Source organism: Balaenoptera physalus (genome assembly GCF_965194825.1).
Source record: "Balaenoptera physalus genome assembly, chromosome: 6".
Taxonomy (NCBI): Eukaryota; Metazoa; Chordata; class Mammalia; order Artiodactyla; family Balaenopteridae; genus Balaenoptera; species Balaenoptera physalus.
The window spans coordinates 118,148,956-118,166,739 of NC_138885.1; the positions used below are offsets into that span (position 1 = coordinate 118,148,956).

At 40.0% G+C, this 17,784-nt stretch overlaps 1 protein-coding gene and 1 long non-coding RNA gene across 2 annotated transcripts in view; both read right to left on the minus strand.

Moving 5' to 3' along the window:
• Window positions 1-763: 763 nt before the first annotated feature.
• The window catches only part of LOC309662893, a 188,716-nt gene continuing 171,695 nt past the window's right edge, over window positions 764-17,784 (minus strand). The window contains exon 2 of the long non-coding RNA XR_014265045.1: window positions 764-1,008. This is a non-coding gene — a long non-coding RNA (uncharacterized lncRNA). The remainder of the gene's footprint in view (window positions 1,009-17,784) is intronic.
• Window positions 764-17,784, minus strand: part of LOC309662892 (cyclin-Y-like protein 1) — a 34,430-nt gene continuing 17,409 nt past the window's right edge. Inside the window, exons 4-8 of the mRNA XM_082466123.1 lie at window positions 14,011-14,046; window positions 10,665-10,784; window positions 6,680-6,846; window positions 3,235-3,397; window positions 764-1,676 (exon numbers count right to left, since the gene is read on the minus strand). Coding sequence (XP_082322249.1) covers window positions 1,560-1,676; window positions 3,235-3,397; window positions 6,680-6,846; window positions 10,665-10,784; window positions 14,011-14,046 — 603 coding nt within the window. The 3' untranslated portion in view covers window positions 764-1,559. The remainder of the gene's footprint in view (window positions 1,677-3,234; window positions 3,398-6,679; window positions 6,847-10,664; window positions 10,785-14,010; window positions 14,047-17,784) is intronic.

Consider the following 17,784-nt stretch of genomic DNA (forward strand, 5'->3'; position numbering starts at 1 on the left):
TCTTCTAAACTCATTTAGTTTTGTAAATTTTAAACGTTAAGCGTTTATTGTTTTATTTTTTAAAATTTATGTATTTATTTATTTATGGCTGTGTTGGGTCTTCGTTTCTGTGCGAGGGCTTTCTCTAGTTGTGGCAAGTGGGGGCCACTCTTCATCGCGGTGCGCGGGCCTCTCATTATCGCGGCCTCTCTTGTTGCGGAGCACAGGCTCCAGACGCGCAGGCTCAGTAATTGTGGCTCACGGGCCTTCCCAAGCCAGGGCTCGAACCTGTGTCCCCAACAAGAGAGCCTGCGACAGTGAGAGGCCCGCGCACCGCGATGAAGAGTGGCCCCCGCTTGCCACAACTAGAGAAAGCCCTCACACAGAAACGACCCAACACGCCATTAAATAAATTAATTCATTTAAAAAAATAAAAAATAAAAAAATAAAAGCTTAATGTTTAAAATGTACAAAAGTAAATGAGTTTAGAAGAAATTCGATTAAAGTTTCAAGTGATGTTTTGCCAGTCTAGCATTTATACTTCTGCGACACTGTTCTGGAGTATCCAAGCACACTATATTAAAGCTTAAAATTGTTCTAAGACTTTTGGGACACCTTCTATTTCATCACCGGCTTGTTAATTACTGGACCACCATGTTGGCTGGAATTATGAAAATATCCTTTAACACAAGTACATAACAAAGAGGAAAATCATCACAAAATCAGAAGCACCATTATAGTTAACAAGAAATGCAGCACGGACCCAATAGAAGGAAATAACCTACTTTCTCTGTTTATGATCGCAAACATGCTAATATGCTAATAAGTACTGCCTGCAAAGAATTTGGATGACATGTGTTATTCAGCAGCTTTTTGGTTTAAATTGATTGCCAATAATGACTAGCAGCTTCAATGATATAGTAGGGAGGAAGAACCCTGCAAAACCTAACGATGCTACAACAGTCTGTTCCGAAGTTTGGCTTTATGAGTTGTTAGGAGTCCCATGGTTTTTTTTTTTGTTTTTTTTTTCTTTTTTGTTTTTTTTTTTCTTTTTTTTTCTTTTTTGTTTTTTTTTTTGTTTTTTTGTTTTTTTTTCTTTTTTTGTTTTTTTACTTTTTTTTTTTTTTGGAGTCCCATTTTTTGATGGTAATACTGCACTGATTCTAAAGGAATATGCAGCAGTATGGGACAGTGAGGTAAGAAAAACATAGAAGTTATATAGCTAGTGTCTTTAAAGTCTAAAAATTTAAACTATTAATTAAAAAACGTCACATAGCTCACAGCTATCAGATATCTGTGCGTGGATTGGGAGCAGATATCTGTGCGTGGATTGGGAGCTTTTAGCTTTGGAGTGGTTTTTGTAACTCTGTTTACAATAAAAAGGACAGAAGAGCATGTTACATTGACGAGGTCCCGTTCTTTCCTATGAGCATAATCTTCGCTTGTCCATGAGTCTCTTGAATTCAATGTCTTTCTTTAAGGTGAAAATACTAACTTTGCTGGTTTCTGAGCAGGAGAGGTGATATTTCTCCAGTCTTTGTTTCGAGGGGTTTATGATGTTACAACCCCTCACTTCTCCCTTAAGAGAGGATGGCATTGGAGCGCCGAATACCAATGAAATGATCAGCGCTGAAAGACCTTCTCATAGCAGCTCTACACACGTCTTTGTATTTGTCGTCACACAATCTGGAAATGGCCTAGGAAAGTCAATCAGGTAGAACATAGGTATAATTAGGGGGGAAAAAAAATGTTCGGACCTTAAAAAAACAAAAAAAGCATCATTGATAAGCCACACATCTCCATTCGTTTAGATAGTTCATAGTTACTGCTACTTTGGATAGCTGATATCTACACTAACTGACAGTTCCCTAAGGTAATAACCTTTAAGGGCTATGATTAGATTGCTGGGGCAAGGGGTAACTTGCCCTAATAACTTAGAGTTACTTAAAAATTGGCTTCCTAATGATAGGCTCCTAATAGCAATATCATCTGTTACCTACACACGTGATCCTTAAACGTAATGGACATACACTTGGGCAAAATCAGTGTTTACTCAGCTATTCAACTTCTCTTCAGTTTTCATTAGTTATTACATACTCTAAGAAAATTTTAATCAGGTAGGTATGTGCTGAAGGTAGGAGAGGTCTAATGACAAGCGCTGAAAGGTGCTATTTCACTTGCACATAAATTATGGTAGAAAAACATCTTATTCTAAAGTACCACCAAGGTACCACAGAAAGTATCAATTTTAAATGTGTTCATTTCAGTTGTGAATTTTGCTGTATACCCACCAAAAATCATAAGCCATAAGTATTACGTTGTTCCATGTACGTTACCATTTATATTAAAAACTCATGTACTTTCTACATCCAGTATCTGAATCCACATTATACCTTCCAAGTATAGGTCTCTCAGGTTAACCACGGACGCTTTGTCTAATAAACTCATGGGACTGAACTGTGATACACATATACACACACACACACACACACACACACACACACACACACACACACGAACTGCAAGCTGAGTAAAAAACAGTTAAGAGGGAATTCCCTGGTGGCGCAGTGGTTAAGAATCCGCCTGCCAATGCAGGGGACACGGGTTTGAGCCCTGGTCCGGGAAGATCCCACATGCCGAGGAGCAACTAAGCCCGTGCGCCACAACTACTGACCCTGCGCTCTAGAGCCCGTGCTCTGCAACAAGGGCAGCCACTGCAATGAGAAGCCTGCGCACCGCAATGAAGAGCAGCCCCCGCCCGCCGCAGCTAGAGAAAGCCCGCGTGCAGCAGCGAAGACCCAATGCAGCCATAAATAAATAAATACATTTATTTATTTATTAAAAATATCAAGACAGTAGAAATAGTCCAAAACATCAATTATTAAAAAAAAAAAGACAGTTAAGAGTGGTAAGTAGATTATGTAGGTACATCTGATTAGGGATACAATTTTAAGAAATTATTCATGTATGGTTATATGTAAGTGTAGAGGTTCAAATGGAAAACCATTAAGAACAGATTAAATATGATTGAAAGTATTCTGAATTATGGTTACAGAAGAGACAATTTTTTTTTTTATAATGTGGGATCCCTGTATAAACCATAAAAGACACAGGATATATGATGCCAACGGGTCAATAAGCTCTTCAAACTGTTAACAGCTTTCCATTTTCCTAATCACTGCTTAATATAATTTAGCTACAGGTGTGGCTTCGGTGGCTGACAGAAAACCCCAGTTAGTGATTTCACAGCCTTACCTCTAAGTTCTGTGCTCTTTCTTTGCTAAGAGGAGTGAATAGAACATTCAGGTTGTTGTCATCTGCTAAGGAGCGAAGGTCAAAGTAGTATTTGGCATACACACTGAAAGGAACATTAATATTAAACTGAAGTAGCTCCACGAAGTGCCTTTCCATCTCATTCCTGGGGGAGGAGGAGAAGACAAAACCAACACAGGACAATTTTAGTCAACTGGGCTATCTTCAAAAATACCATTCTGAGCTACTAGGATGGCTCTAAATACTGTTTTGAAACCAATAATGGCTACCCAGCTGGATTAATACCCTAATGTTCAAACAAGGTACAGCTATTTGTGGTCCTTTCTGCGTCCCAGCACTTTGAGTCTGGGACAAGGGGGAAGAGGTCATGGCCCTCTTATGCACTCATGCTGCTGACTCAGGGGCTCATTCTTCAGAGTTCCATTAGTGCAGCTGTACGATTCATGCTCCACACTCACTCACGAGGCCCCGCTCTAGTGATCAGTTGAAAGGAATGATGTATGCTGTTTATTAGCTCTGAAGAACTTGCAGACATTTTCACCGGGCTGGTGACAGGAAGGGGCTTACTGAAGTAGAGACGAGCCAACAAAAGGAGTGGGCACATCACCACGGCAACAAATGGATCCATCGAGAGCCACTGCTATTATCTCTGAGGGGGGAAAACTCTTGAGGCAACAAGGATTCATCTCAAGTAAATAAATAAATAAGCTACATTCGATGGGAAAGGGAATCCCCCCCACCCCCACCCCCACCCCGTGCATGGGGCTGTGTCAAAGGGCATAATGCAAGTTTCTGTTCACCTTAAAACCTTACTAGGGTGAGTTGTCGTCACCATGACAGGACAGGATGCACTTTTTAAGCTTAGGAAGGCAGTAAGATTATGTCTCAGCTAGGCTAAACCCACTTTATGATACGACCTCTGATAGAGCAGTTGTTGCCCCCGGTGTTAGGAGAGCAGCCCAGAATGTTCAGACCTACCGCCCCTTGCCAGGACAGACTGCATACGCCCACAGAGGGCGAATTCAATGAAGTGGGAAAGTAGAGTGCTGGGAGCAGGCTTCTGCTATATGACCATATCCAGCCATTTGCTTGCCAAATGTTTAAGTAAATAAATATAAAGTTAGAGTAAATCTTACCACTTTTCACAGCAATCACTTTAGAGAGTTGATTAGATAAAAATGATAAATACCCAAACAAACATGCAAGTGGCTTATTTTACCATACATTTGGTTTCTTGGTTTTCAAGTGTTAATATTTTATCCATTGGATAAATCAACAAATGCTCCATGTTCTCCTGTATGGAGAGCAGAGTATGAGCAGAAATGAGGTTTCTCATTTGTTGAACTTTAAACCTAACTGAACCTACTTCCAAAATTAATTTCCTGTTCATACGGCCAGAAGTCTATAGAAATGTAAATCAGATAATGTTTTGATAATCAGCTAATCAGGACTTAATTTACTACAGGAATAAATGCACTTCACTATCCCTTTTATATTTTCTCCACTAATACATTTTAATTGTGTGGAAATACAGTACTTCATAGGATTAACATGTCTATTAATAGAGCTTTAATCACTGAAGAAAAGCATTATGCCTACAGAATATGCATCTTCTGTGTTTTTTGCTGTTTGTAAATGGCTAGGTGGCTGAAGAGCCTACCACTTACAGGCGCAGCAAACTGTCTGAACAGCAGCTGCTCAGTTTAACTTACTCTTTTGAAGGGAAATATATATTTAACAAGACACAGAGATGTTAGAAAGTTTTAAGGAAAAGCTGATAGACAGCAATTTTTCAATTCAGACTCAAAATGAGACCATTACAAATAGTAGTCAACAGCAGAGGGATGAAACAAATGTGTATTAAACACTTTGTTGTAATGCTTTCCAACTCCCAAAGATCATAAACAAAAGCAGCCTATTATAAACATAACTCCTGGTGATTCTCCGTTCTACACAGAAAAGCGTTGTTTAGAATTAGTTTCTTCATAGCTGGACAGTGCCGCCAATGCTCCTGGGCTCAATGTCTATGAACACCCACACGTTTCCCTGCATGTTCTCGGATGTTGTACCTGGAACCAGAGCCCCAGTCAGCTCAGTTGCAGATTCTGAGAAAATTTCAGCTGCCATCATGGCAGGGATGGTGTTCACGATTACAAATTTTCCTTCCTTCAAGGGACCAGTTTCAAGACTGATGATAGTGTTGGTCAACGTCACTTTAGTTTCTGCAACTTCCAAAAGTACTTCTATTCATTTCAAATTCATTATCTGCTGTTCCACTGTTTGCTAAGATTGCTACCAGCAATATCACCACGACCACCTGGTTTACATGATCACCAAAGTGGGCATTTTCACCAAAAGCCACTTTGACAGCTACTGACAGTCACTGGTCCCTTCTCTTAGTCACAGCTTTCCTCGCTTCAGCTGTAAATATGCACTTTGGTAATTGTGAATTATCTAGGGTAAGGGGCAAAGGTAACAAAAACAAACTCTTGCCCCTGCCTGCCATCTTGATCGGCCTCTGCTGTCCAATATAATCAAGAGGTGTCCTTTCACATTTTCCTGAATGCCACCCACAAAGACAGGTTCACTGTCAAGCGGGCACTTCGAGAGTCTGCTGGAATTACCTCTCTGGCTCATCCTGCTTCCCACCCTTGGGGCCCTTCACCAGAGCCAGATTGGAAGCCTGGCGTTTCATGCCAATGTGAGCGTGCCATCTGTGAGGAGAACCTGCCTAGTTAACTCAAGGCACCACAAAGTGCCGCTGTGTTTGCTGAGTGCCCTGGGTGAGGCCCCAGGGATGCTTCCCGGACGACCTGAGAGGTAGGTGTTTCCTAGCTCAGCAGACTTTAGGGGAGGAGACAGGAACACAGGGATCTGAAACCTTTATATGTGGCTACCTGTACATCATAGTTTCTGTAACAACAGAACCTCAGATAAAAAGGAGAAAAAGACCAGCAAAAGCAAATACACAATGTGTGACTCAGGTTGAAATTATAACCTGTCAGTAGTCTAGAGGCCCTAAGACCTTAACAGTGGCCACTTGCTTCAAAGACCAGGCATGTGCCCCTTAAAAATGGACTGGACCTGGTAGACAGCTTTAAGAAAGCTGTCAAGTTACTTACTGTACCATGTTGCTCTGGTAGTGAGCTTGTAAAATGTTTGGCAAAAACCACCAGAAAAATAATTTCAATTTCTCAAGCAGAATATTACAACAATAACACATCAAGACCTACCAATGAATGAGGGGAAATACAAATTGTTATACTACAGCTAGATAGAAAGAAGGCTGTAATTTTATGTCTATTTCAGCTCTCTGCACAAGGTAACCTTTCTTAAAATGTAACATTTCGTAAAAATGTAAACTTTATGAGAGCAAATGAGGTATTGGAAAATGGTTAGAAAGTTCACGGTAACCTTACAAACTCACATGTCCTCAACTGTAACGTCCTTGAGGATCTGGCAGTCGTCCACATTCCATACAGCCCGATCGTCCCAAAACTCGGAGGCAAGAAGAATGGCTCCCAAAACAATTCTTTTCCAGTTAGTGGGGCAAATGTCGATCTCAGCATAAGTTAAAAGCCTTTCTAAGTAAACCTGCAAAAGTAGAGCACTGATCTTTGATTTTCGTTCAGTTTAAGTGCTGTGATAAGAATTGTTAGGAATGACAGATTTCATCTCTTTTTGACACCCCTTTTATTCCTAGGTTCTACAAAGACTTTGCTCAGCCAAGCCAAGGCCAGAGGCCAGGTCACAGTTGTAAGTCAGATATTTCTGTGAGTCTGATATTTCTACTCTGCCCGTGTGAATTTCCAACCCAATTTTGGTCACAGGAATGAAAGGACATCTCAGCAAAGGGCATTCTAAAGACACGCATTGTATTATTACCTTCCCACTTGTCAAGGGCAGCACATACAGCCCAGTGTCGACTTCAACTGTTCAGTAAATGCTTGAGTGCCTATCACGTGCAATGTTAACTACAAGACTGGTGGTGGTTGCATGGCGATTTTACATAACGCTTGAGTGTGTAAAATTCTGGTAAGACTGAGCACATCTTTACCTTCTCTTCAGAGTCACCAGTCCTTTTGTGGCATGAACTTGAAGATAAAAACTGGTGGTCAAGAGAGCCTCCCAGTGGCTGCTGCGTGGCACAGCAGGACAGGCAGTACAAAGGGGCTTTACAACTGTCAAGTATTCCCATATTTTAGTGCCTTTTGAAGGAACACACATGCATACAAAGGGTAGTCCTTTTCATAGCCCCAATTTTTCACATCTCCATTATCATTTCATTATTCATTTCTGTCTTACATAATCTGCAGCTTAGTCAATTCTTTTGGTTTTAAGGTGGGAAGACCTGCCTGTGTCTGTATCCCTGGGGCTCCTCTAAACCTGCCGGTTTGTGAGATGATTTCACGGTTTCTTTTACATGTATCAAATGTCTACCCTACAAAGAACTGGATGGAGTTAACAGCTGAGCAAAGATTAGAGAGGTAAGCTGTGATTTGTTGTTACCTCTGTAGAAGAGTGTATATGCCATTTGACAAAAAGAAAAATGTCCAGTTTGAAAGAGTCTGTTTACTCTCTGAAGGGTTATCAGATTGACAGCTCAGATTCGCCCATGCCCTCCAAACTCTACTGTGTTTTCAAACACGGGTATTGAGATTATATGTTCTTAGTGAAATTCGGCTCCCATTCCCCAAAGAACTCAGCACTCTCTAGTACCCTAAGAACGACTCTCCCCGCAAGGTTCAACTCTACTTTATGGGACTCATCAGAGGCACTGAAACGACACTGGCAATCTCTCAACTTCCTCTCACCTTTGTACTGGCAAACTTGGTACACGTGCCGATATTCATTTATCCCACTTGCCCTCCTGTCTCGGAGGAAGCGAGATTTCTTTCTTTTCACTGAAGCTAACTCTCCTATGAATGAAGTTGATCCCACCTCACTTCTGCAGAGCACTGTGCCCACAGTTAGTCTCCTTTTGAACAATTTCTCCCTCTCTGTCAGAGGCTTCCTCCAGTGTGAATGCTTCCATGTCCCCAGCCTGTCCCCTACTGCCCCTAGACGGCGTCCTCAGGGCTGAGGCCAGCTCCTCATCTCCCATCCTCTCCTTAACCCACTTCAGTCAGCCTCCTGCTGCTACCACTCTACAGAGACTACTCTTGCCGTGGTCACCGGTGCCTTCGCACAAACAACCCAGAGCTCTTCGTCCCAGAGCTCCACTCCCCAGGCCTTCCCTCATAAATGAAAGAGCACTGCCACACGCCCAGTCGCTGAGACCAAAAACCTGCACTTGAGTGTATCCTGCTCCAATCTGTTAGAACTTCTTGTTATCTCTACCTTCACTGGTACCCTGACCGCTTTTCTGTCTGTCACTTCTGACTTGTATCGCTGCCACTGCCTAACTTCTCTGCCTCCCAACAGACTACAGTCTGTTCTCCCCAAAGCAGCCAGGAGAGCCTCTTCAATTAAGAGTACTTTATGCGCCTGCTCCAGATCTGCCAGAGGTTTCCCATCAAACAAATACCTTCTTCCCGTGGCCTGCAAGTTACGAGGCCCTGTGCGGTACGGCCTTGTCCTTCCGTGACCTCATCACCTATGCCCTTTCCCTCATTCCCCGCTCGGATCACAATGGCCACCTTGCTTTTCCTTGAACACACAGAACAAGTTCCTGTCTCAGAGCCTTGCACTTGTCCCCTCTGCCCGTAATGCCAGCGTACCTGATCTTCCTCAGTTCAGCCAGGTCCTGGGTTCAAACATTACCTCTTTAAAGAGGCTCTTCCTGAGCTTTCTAGTAAGCCCCTCTAATCACTTTATCCCTTTACCTTGCTTTCTCTTCATGGTTTTTACCACCACTTGAAATAGTCATCTTTTAAAAAACACTCATTAAAAAAAAACACTTATACTTTGCTATACACCTGAAACTAACACAACACTGTAAATCAACTGTACTCCGATAAAAAAAAAAAAAAAAAAAAAATTTACGTCTTCCACACTTGCCCCATAAAGGCAAGAACTTTATTTATCCAACTTGTTCTCTCCTCCACCCCCCACATGTAGAAAAGTGACACAGAGTAGGTATTCAGTGACATGGTATTTATGACATGAGCAACTTCTTGGTAGCATTTAGCGTTTGGACCATACTCTCCTTCTTGAACCTCTCCTGGTGTCTCTTAGGGTTCTCTGCTGGGTTTCCTACCACTGTAGCCACTCCTCTGGGGATCTGTCCCTTAAGTGCTGACAGTCCCTAGTAGGATCTATCTTCTACCCACTTTTTATTTTACATACTTTCTCTGCATTTGAACAGCTACACTTAATTCCCTCCCTCTAGCTCAGATTCATGCTCCAATCCCATATATTCAAATGATTACTAGACACTGCCATTCTGCTGTCTCGCAGGTACATCAAGCTTAACTTGTCTACAAAGAAATGCCCCTCTTCCAACCCAAATACTCTCCTTCCTGCATTTCCTAGCTCTCCATATGCAAGCACCATTCCTGCCTCTCTCAAGCATGTGCTAAGCACTCCAAGTGGCCCGTAGCGCCAAGAAAAGGCCTGTGTCTGATCCAGTACCCACTGAGGGGTCTCTTTTCAAAAGGACAAGCCTCCTGTCCTAAATTCTGCCTTGATAGGAGCAGGCAGTGAGTGGCCTAAGTATTCCTTCCCTGCAGACCACGCAGCTGACTTTCCCCCCTACAGGTTTGCTATAGGGAGGAGTAAAACAATCCCAACTACCTCTCACTTGAATATGATTTATTATTCAAATGATAAAATCTTACCATAGGAATTAGGAATGGATGACAAAAAGGTCCTTACACAGCTGTAGCTTAGCAGGCTAACTAGAGTAAAGCCTTCTGAAGTCCTACTGGCACCCTAGTCCTGGGCAACTTCACATGCAGGCAGTAAGAGGACAGCAGGGATGGTTAACACCATTATCCATTATCCAAGGAACAGAGAACTGAGGGCAGTAGTTCTCAGTCAGGACACACATCAGAACTGCCTAGGCAGTGCAGTCTGGGACTCAGCTTCAAACTCCCCGGAACCTGTTTCTGCCTGTGGACCAGAGCGCTCAGTGATTGCCCCGCCCCACCACCACCACACGCGTCGTCTGTGTGTGCGTGTGTGCACTGTGCGTGCGTGTGTCCCCTCAGGTGTGGAAGGAGAAACCAGAAATCTCTCCTGCTGCCTTTAATAGCAATTGTTTTGTCATGAGAAAAACAATGGCAACGTTTTAAATCATAATGATGATTAAAGCTCAAATGTGTATACTTTACTTTCTTTTGATAGGTTTCTCTGAATAAAGTTCTAATGATCGTTTCAGGAACCTACTTTCATTTGGGAAAAACAGGACCATACCATGTGTACAAGAGAGAAATTTCTACAGATGCTTTATGAAAGAAAAAATATCTTACCAAAGTTACTACTGCACCTTCAGCAGTTAGCTGTGCGGCACTAGAAAGAGTATGAACAAATCTGTAAATGAATTTGTGTTCAGGATCATGCTCGAAGTATTCCTCTGGAATCTTTTCTCGCTGAAAGGAGAAAAAATGCAATTTAAGTATCCATGGAAGAAAAATACTTAAAAGTACCCTTAAGATAGCAGTCTTCACACTTGGGCCCACGTGCCCCTTAAAATAATTCTGATTGGGTGACATGTCTTGTAGTCTTTTAAATATAAACAATGGGATCCTAAAATACCACAGTGATCCAGTACTCACCACCATTCATTAAAGAAAAATACAGGCACAACCGCAGAAAATTTATGTATTTCCACGTTCCTCCCCACAGAATTCTAACCAAATGTAAACTATTGGGTTGGCCAAAAAGTTCATTTGGTTTTAAGTAAAAATAAAAGACACAGTTTTCATTTTCACCAAGCATTTTATTGAACAATATATTCACTAACCAAACAAACTTTTTGGCCAACCCAATATTTTTAGGCTCAAAAGTCTTGCTGATCACCATATGTCATACTTTTCTGTAGTCAACTTTGAAAACACATTTCCAGTGTCCTGTAACCATAAGGCTCTAAGAATGTGCTGTCCTGTACAGCAGTCGCCAGCCACGTGTGGCCACAGAGCACCCGGAGAAGTGAATTTTAAAACTTTGTCATTTTAATTCGTTTAAAATTTAAACAGTTTTCTAATTTTCTTCTTAGAGGCCTTATCATATTAGGTTTATTTACAAATATTTATATTGTTTGATGCTATGGAACATCATCCTTTAAAAAGATACATTTTCTGTTACTTGGGTATGTTTACTTACCTGCTCACTATTCACACAAAGTGCAACTCGGTTCATATCCATCAACCCCTTATACAACACGCCTTCGGGAAAATGACTAGACACAACATGGCGTGGGGAAGAAGACTTAAAGGAAGATGAATTTGACTTCGAGCTGGAGGAAGTAATTTTCTTCTAGTAATTAATTTCAAAGCAAATCAGCATGAAATAAACACAACTGTATAAGAGAAAAATACCACTTCAATAAAACTGACACTTACTGTGAGTGGATGTAATCTCTCATCAAAAATATCCAAGGATCTATCTGCATCTCTATAAAATAAGAATGTGCATTTAAAAAATTAATTCAGGAGTTACTATCATAGTAACATATCTGCTAGGAGTAGAGAGAGGGGTAGAGGAAGCTTAACCTTCAACGAAGCAAACAGTTTTATAAATTCTTCTCCTGGATTCCACCCTTAGAAAGGTTTCCTGACCTATTTTTACTCAGCACATCAAGTTCTGTGAAACCTTTTCTACAACAACCAGCCAGAGTTGCCTCTATAAGCACTGACCCTCCCTAACAGGCAATGCTAGTAAACCAATATATTTTCACCCCTCTAACCTCACACTGGAATATGCAAGAACATTTTATAAAGCAGTGGTGGTGGGCAATAAATTCTTCTCACTTCAATCAATGTGAATATGAGATTCATGGTTTTTTCCCGTTTTTTTCTCTTTAGTTCTTTATATTCTTATTGTGTATTTCTTCTTGTCTCTTTTAAATAGTTTGAGTTAAAAATGTAATTGTCTTTTTATTTTAAAAGAAACCAGGCTTTTTAATTTAAAATTTCACCACACTAATACACTGTGCTCATTTGAACAGCGGTTCTCTAAATGTGGTCTGCAGGCCTCTGGGATTCTCCCCTATCCCCTCCTTCAGGAGGCCCAAGAGGTCAAAACTGCTTTTATAAGAATACTAAGACACTACCTGCCCTTCACATTGTGTGACATTTGCTATGGATGTATAAAAGCAAAAGTGGGTAAAACTGCTGGTTTCTGAGCATGAATCAAGGCAGTGGTACCAAACTGAATTAGAAGTCATTCAATTATTCACTGCCACTTGCAGTTAAAAAATCTGCTTGAAGAACATCCTTGATAAAAGAGTAAAAATTAATAGTGTTCTCAAACCTTGGTCCTTCTTTTTAATATTCTGAATAAGTGGAAAGTATGCATTAAGCACTTTTACATACTGAAATATGGCTGTGTTAAGGAAAAGCACTTGTGACTTGGCGGTAAGTCATTTTTTTCATAGAACATCATCTTTATTTGAAACACTTTTTTCATCGAACACCATCGTTATTTGAATGTACAACTGACACAGTCATTCTTTCAAAAATGAACAAAGTGAGTCTGTCACTTCAAGGAAAATAACTCTAAAGTTATTTGTTGCCAATGATAAAATTCAAGCCATCAAGCTAAAAATATCAGGAGTTTTGGAAAACTTCTACCTTCGATTGTGAACTTGACAACTTCTCAACACTTAAAAGACTTTTCTGGTAAGACTGGTGGTGATACTAACAAAAGTGAGTTTTTGACACTGTCTAAAGAAATGTGAACCAATACTTTCCAAATGACCAATGTATAATATTATAAAGTCAGGTACAGGTAAAAAGATCTACTCAGTATGCATGACAGATCAATGGGTATTAATTTAACATAGTATTTATTACAAGTTCATTGATATGATTTAGAATTCCATTTTAACTAATTTAAGAAACTAGCACATGCAGACTTTTGGTACAGTATCAAAGAATATACCAAATTATCTGAAGGCTTTAAAAATACACCTTTTTCCAACTATATATCTGCAAGCGGCTGGATCTTCTTCATATTGTTTCTTCAAAACAAATGACTGAAGACAGAATAGATATGAGAATCAGCTGTCTTCTATTGAGGAGATACTTTTCTCTCAATATTTTTTGTTGTGGAAAATAGTTATTTTTCATTAAAAAAAAATGACTTATGTTGAACACTGGGGTTCCCAATCAGGGGTGATTTCGTCCCCCAGGGGACTTCCGGCCATGGCTGGAGACAGTTTTGGTTGTCGTAATGTGGAGGGAAGAAGGTGCTACTGGCATCTAGTGAGTAGAGGCCAAGGGTGCTGCTATATATCCTATAACACACAGGACGACACCCCACAACAAAGCATTATCTAGCTCAAAATTTCAATAGTGCTAAGGCAAACCCTGTTTTAACATACGATGGATTTAATTTTTTAAATTCTCAATTTCAATTTCTAATACAGTAAATTATCAATATAACCCATATAAACAAATACTCTTTGGGATGCTCAGTAACCTAAGAATTAAGGGTCCTAAGAGAAAAATAAATGATTCACTTCTATATTGTAATAAAAGCACTCTAATAATAAAAGCTTATGCCAGTAACATCTATAGTTATTACCTAACACTAAACTTGATACCTTGTAAATTAATTAGCTGGAATAACAAGATAGGTTTTAAAAGAGCTCACCTGTTCTTGATGTGGTAATATATTGCTAAGGTCATACTGTGGAGGAAAAAAAATACATTGTAATCACTGATTTTTATCATATCAGGCCTGAAGACATTTTTAAAAAGGGGTTAGCAAGGAGGGAAGACCTTCCAGAGACCCAGTGGCCCCGAAATCCTCGAATTCAGAACAGTACCACATGGGTGCTTTCCCCCTTGTTTTAGGTTCTTCAGCTTTTAGCAAAATTAGGAGACCCAAAATGCTAGATATGCTGTTAGAAGGCATGTTTTGGTTGATTATTATAATATATAAATTATTACATACTTCCCCTGTCATTTGTCCTTCTACCCACAAAACCTTCTGTCCTGTACAAGTTATATCTATCTATACACATGCTTAAATTTAAGCCATATAGTAGTTTGTGTGTGGGGGTGTGTGTGTGGGTGTGGTTTTTTTGTTAGCCCCTGCATTTCAGTTGATTTAGTTCGCTATCCACCTACCCATCCGTTTTCCATTATTTCCCTAAAAGTAAATAATAAAAGTGCTCTATACCAAAATGATTTCAAATCACTTTTACATAATTATTAGAAAATTTAATAGCAAAATTTTATAGCCACAAAACTGATGATAGGTCTAGCTATCCTGAAATAAGCAGTGCTAATAAGACAGCATAATACTACACAGTATCCTATTAATGACAGGTATTTCCAAATTATTTTAAATAAAGTATTAACGAACAGATAGATACAAGTCCTTAGGTAGTCTTTTTTAAGTTACTATATTCCTAAGTTATTCACAGATGTTGTATATTAGGCAACAAAGGGGTTCTCTGGTTAAGTTATATGCTCCCCTTTGTTCTCAGTGTCTAAAATGAAACTCAAAATAATTGAGGGAAGGCAAATCTGAATTTTAGAATAGGTCTATAGAATCTTAGCACTTGTATAAAGGCCTGTAACACCGTTAGCATCAAAGATGGATACTTCTATAGTGCTTCCAAGTTTCATCTTCAAATTGATTTTAAAATCACAGCATTAGAAGTTTTATGATGGAAAGGACCACTGAACCGTAGATGACATTTAATTAAACCACCCATTTTACAGATAAGGGAACCAAGGCTTAAAACTGACTTACCTAAGGTCCCACTAATTATCAGAAGCAGTTCTCTTTCTCCTGCCCTCTAACCAAATAGTGGCTCCCAAGCTCAGCTGCACACTGGGATCATCTGAGAAGCTTTAAAAACTGCCTGGCTTCTGCTTCAAGATGTTCTGATTTAACCGGCACTGGGTATGACTTGGGCATCAGGACTGTTTTTAAACATCCCCAGATGACTGCAGCGTGCAGCAAAGTTTAGGGATGAATGAGTTAGGGTTAAGATCGGAGAATCACTCGGGATGCTTTTTTCCATATAATCATGCTTCACATCATTCCCCATCTTGTCAACAGGTGTGTGTGCGTGGGTGAGAGAGAGACAGACAGACACACAGACACTGTGTCTTGGAGGCGGGGGCAGGCGGGTGGACTTTGTGCATCCAGAAACATATATCTTGAAAAGTTGCATAAGTGATTCTAATAAGGCTCACCTACCCCACTGAGAACAACTACCCCACTGAAAACTAACCCCATGATAAACATTTTCAAAATCATTCCTAAAAGCCAATTGGCCCTATTAATTTTCTCAGTAAACCTTTATTTCACCAATAATGAATGTGATGAATGATCATTTCTAAAACTTCATGAGAGCAAATTAAAATTTACTGTACTTCCAAAAATTAGACTAGGTCGGGAAAAAAAAGGATGAAACCTTCTTGTCTGAGCAAGGTTAATCTTTCTTTTTTTTTTTTAATTTTATTTAATTTTACTTAATTTGGGCTGCATGGGGTCTTTGTTACTGCGCGCGGGCTTTCTCTAGTTGCCAAGAGCGGGGGCTGCTCTTTGTCGTGGTGCGCGGCCTTCTCACTGTGGTGGCTTCTCTTGTTGCACGGCACGGGCTCTAGGTGCGTGGGCTTCAGTAGTTGTGGCACACGGGCTCTACGGCACAGGCTCAGTAGTTGTGGCGCACGGGTTTAATTGCTCTGCGGCATGTGGGATCTTCCCGGACCAGGGCTCGAACCTGTGTCCCCTGCGTTGGCAGGCAGATTCTTAAACCACTACACCACCAGGGAAGTCTCTGAGCAAGGTTAACCTTCAAAGTACTTTTGAATTATATACTGGACATCAGACTCTTTTGAATTCAAAAGAAGCTGCGACTCTAGCCAAAGTAGAGTGGTTTTTGTACCCACAGATTCAGTGTCTTGGCTGAAGAAAAACATTCAGTGATTATGTGATAAGTGCCCAAACTCAGGACTTTAGAGATGGGGCTCAGTTTTTGCTGAAACATGATTTGATTGCAACTATTATTGTAAGCAAGAGAGGAAAGTTACATTATTATGACTGTGAACTTGCTGTCTTTAATTAAAGTAGAAGTTACTTATAATTTAAATAGCTAAAAAAAAAAGCTGGCACATTAAAAACCAATTAAAAATACAATTAGCTTATAAAATTAAGACAACAAATAAAATTAAGGATAAGGACATTAATATTTTCAAATAGCATTTCCCAAACTGTGTTCTGGAAAATCAACATTCATATCCTAAGGAGATGTTAATGTTTCGTGGACAACCGCGAGGGAGGAGGCAAGAAGCTCTGCATCCCGTTTGGTTTTTTTCTCTTAAATAAGCTTGAAAGGTTCATCATTAGGGTGTTTTGAAAGTGCATCTCCAATTGTGGACTATGAGGTGCTCCCAGAAATTAAAGAATAGTTTCCATCATCATGACACTGTTCGTGTCTCCTTAAGTATAAGCCTGACCACAGCCATGTTTCCGAAACCTCACCTCTTTTATTGTTCTCTGCTGTGAGTGATACAGTGTGTTGGAGATATATTTATATATATAAACAAAACTTAAATGTGTCTATTAAGTTAAAACCTCAGTTGAACAAATTTCATCTACAAAGAAATTAAGCTTGAGTGTGTATTTCTTAAGACTGGTTTGATATATTCTCCCCCTCTTTGGGGGACAGGAAGGAGAAGTAAAATTTCATACAGAAAGAGTGCAGGAAAAAAAAAAAATGCACAGTGGGATAAATCTGACAAACTCCAATTAAATTTAAATGCAGCTTCGCTTTGGTGCCAGTAGGGGACAAGCTGTTCCTTCTTCTAAGAGCAGCTTCCAAAGTAGTGCACGTTGTTTGAGGACTACAACTCATACAGAAATAATTGTCTCTAGAAACAGCCAATCAAAAGCACCTCTCTTTCTCATTGTGTTCAACAATGGCTTAACAACAGAAACGCGTCAAATAAAGATTTATACTTTTTCTGGGATTTCTTATTTGCTAACTGGCTTTCCCTTCTATCATGTGCTCTAAGATTAAAATGGAAACTGAAAATTCATATTTAGGTCCTTGAAATCAATCTATAGTTGACACCAGTTTTTTAACCTGATCACTGAAAAGGACAATTCAAATGAATGAACTTATGTATGGCTAGGATGCTTTTGGCGATAAGGGGGTCTGTCACTCAGCCCTTGGCAACCTACTTGTACTCACCATTTTACTGTGGTTCTAAGATTAGGCTGGCTGACCGTGCTGTCATCTAGAAATATTGTTGAGCATGAGCTATACTTTTTAGTAAGCTGCCCTGGAGATACCTGAAGGGGAAGGGAAATAGAAGAAAATGTCACAGTAAGTTAAACCTATCAAGTGTGTTTTTTTCCTTGGTTAAAATGTCAAACGATAAAGCATTAAGATTTTTCTTACAC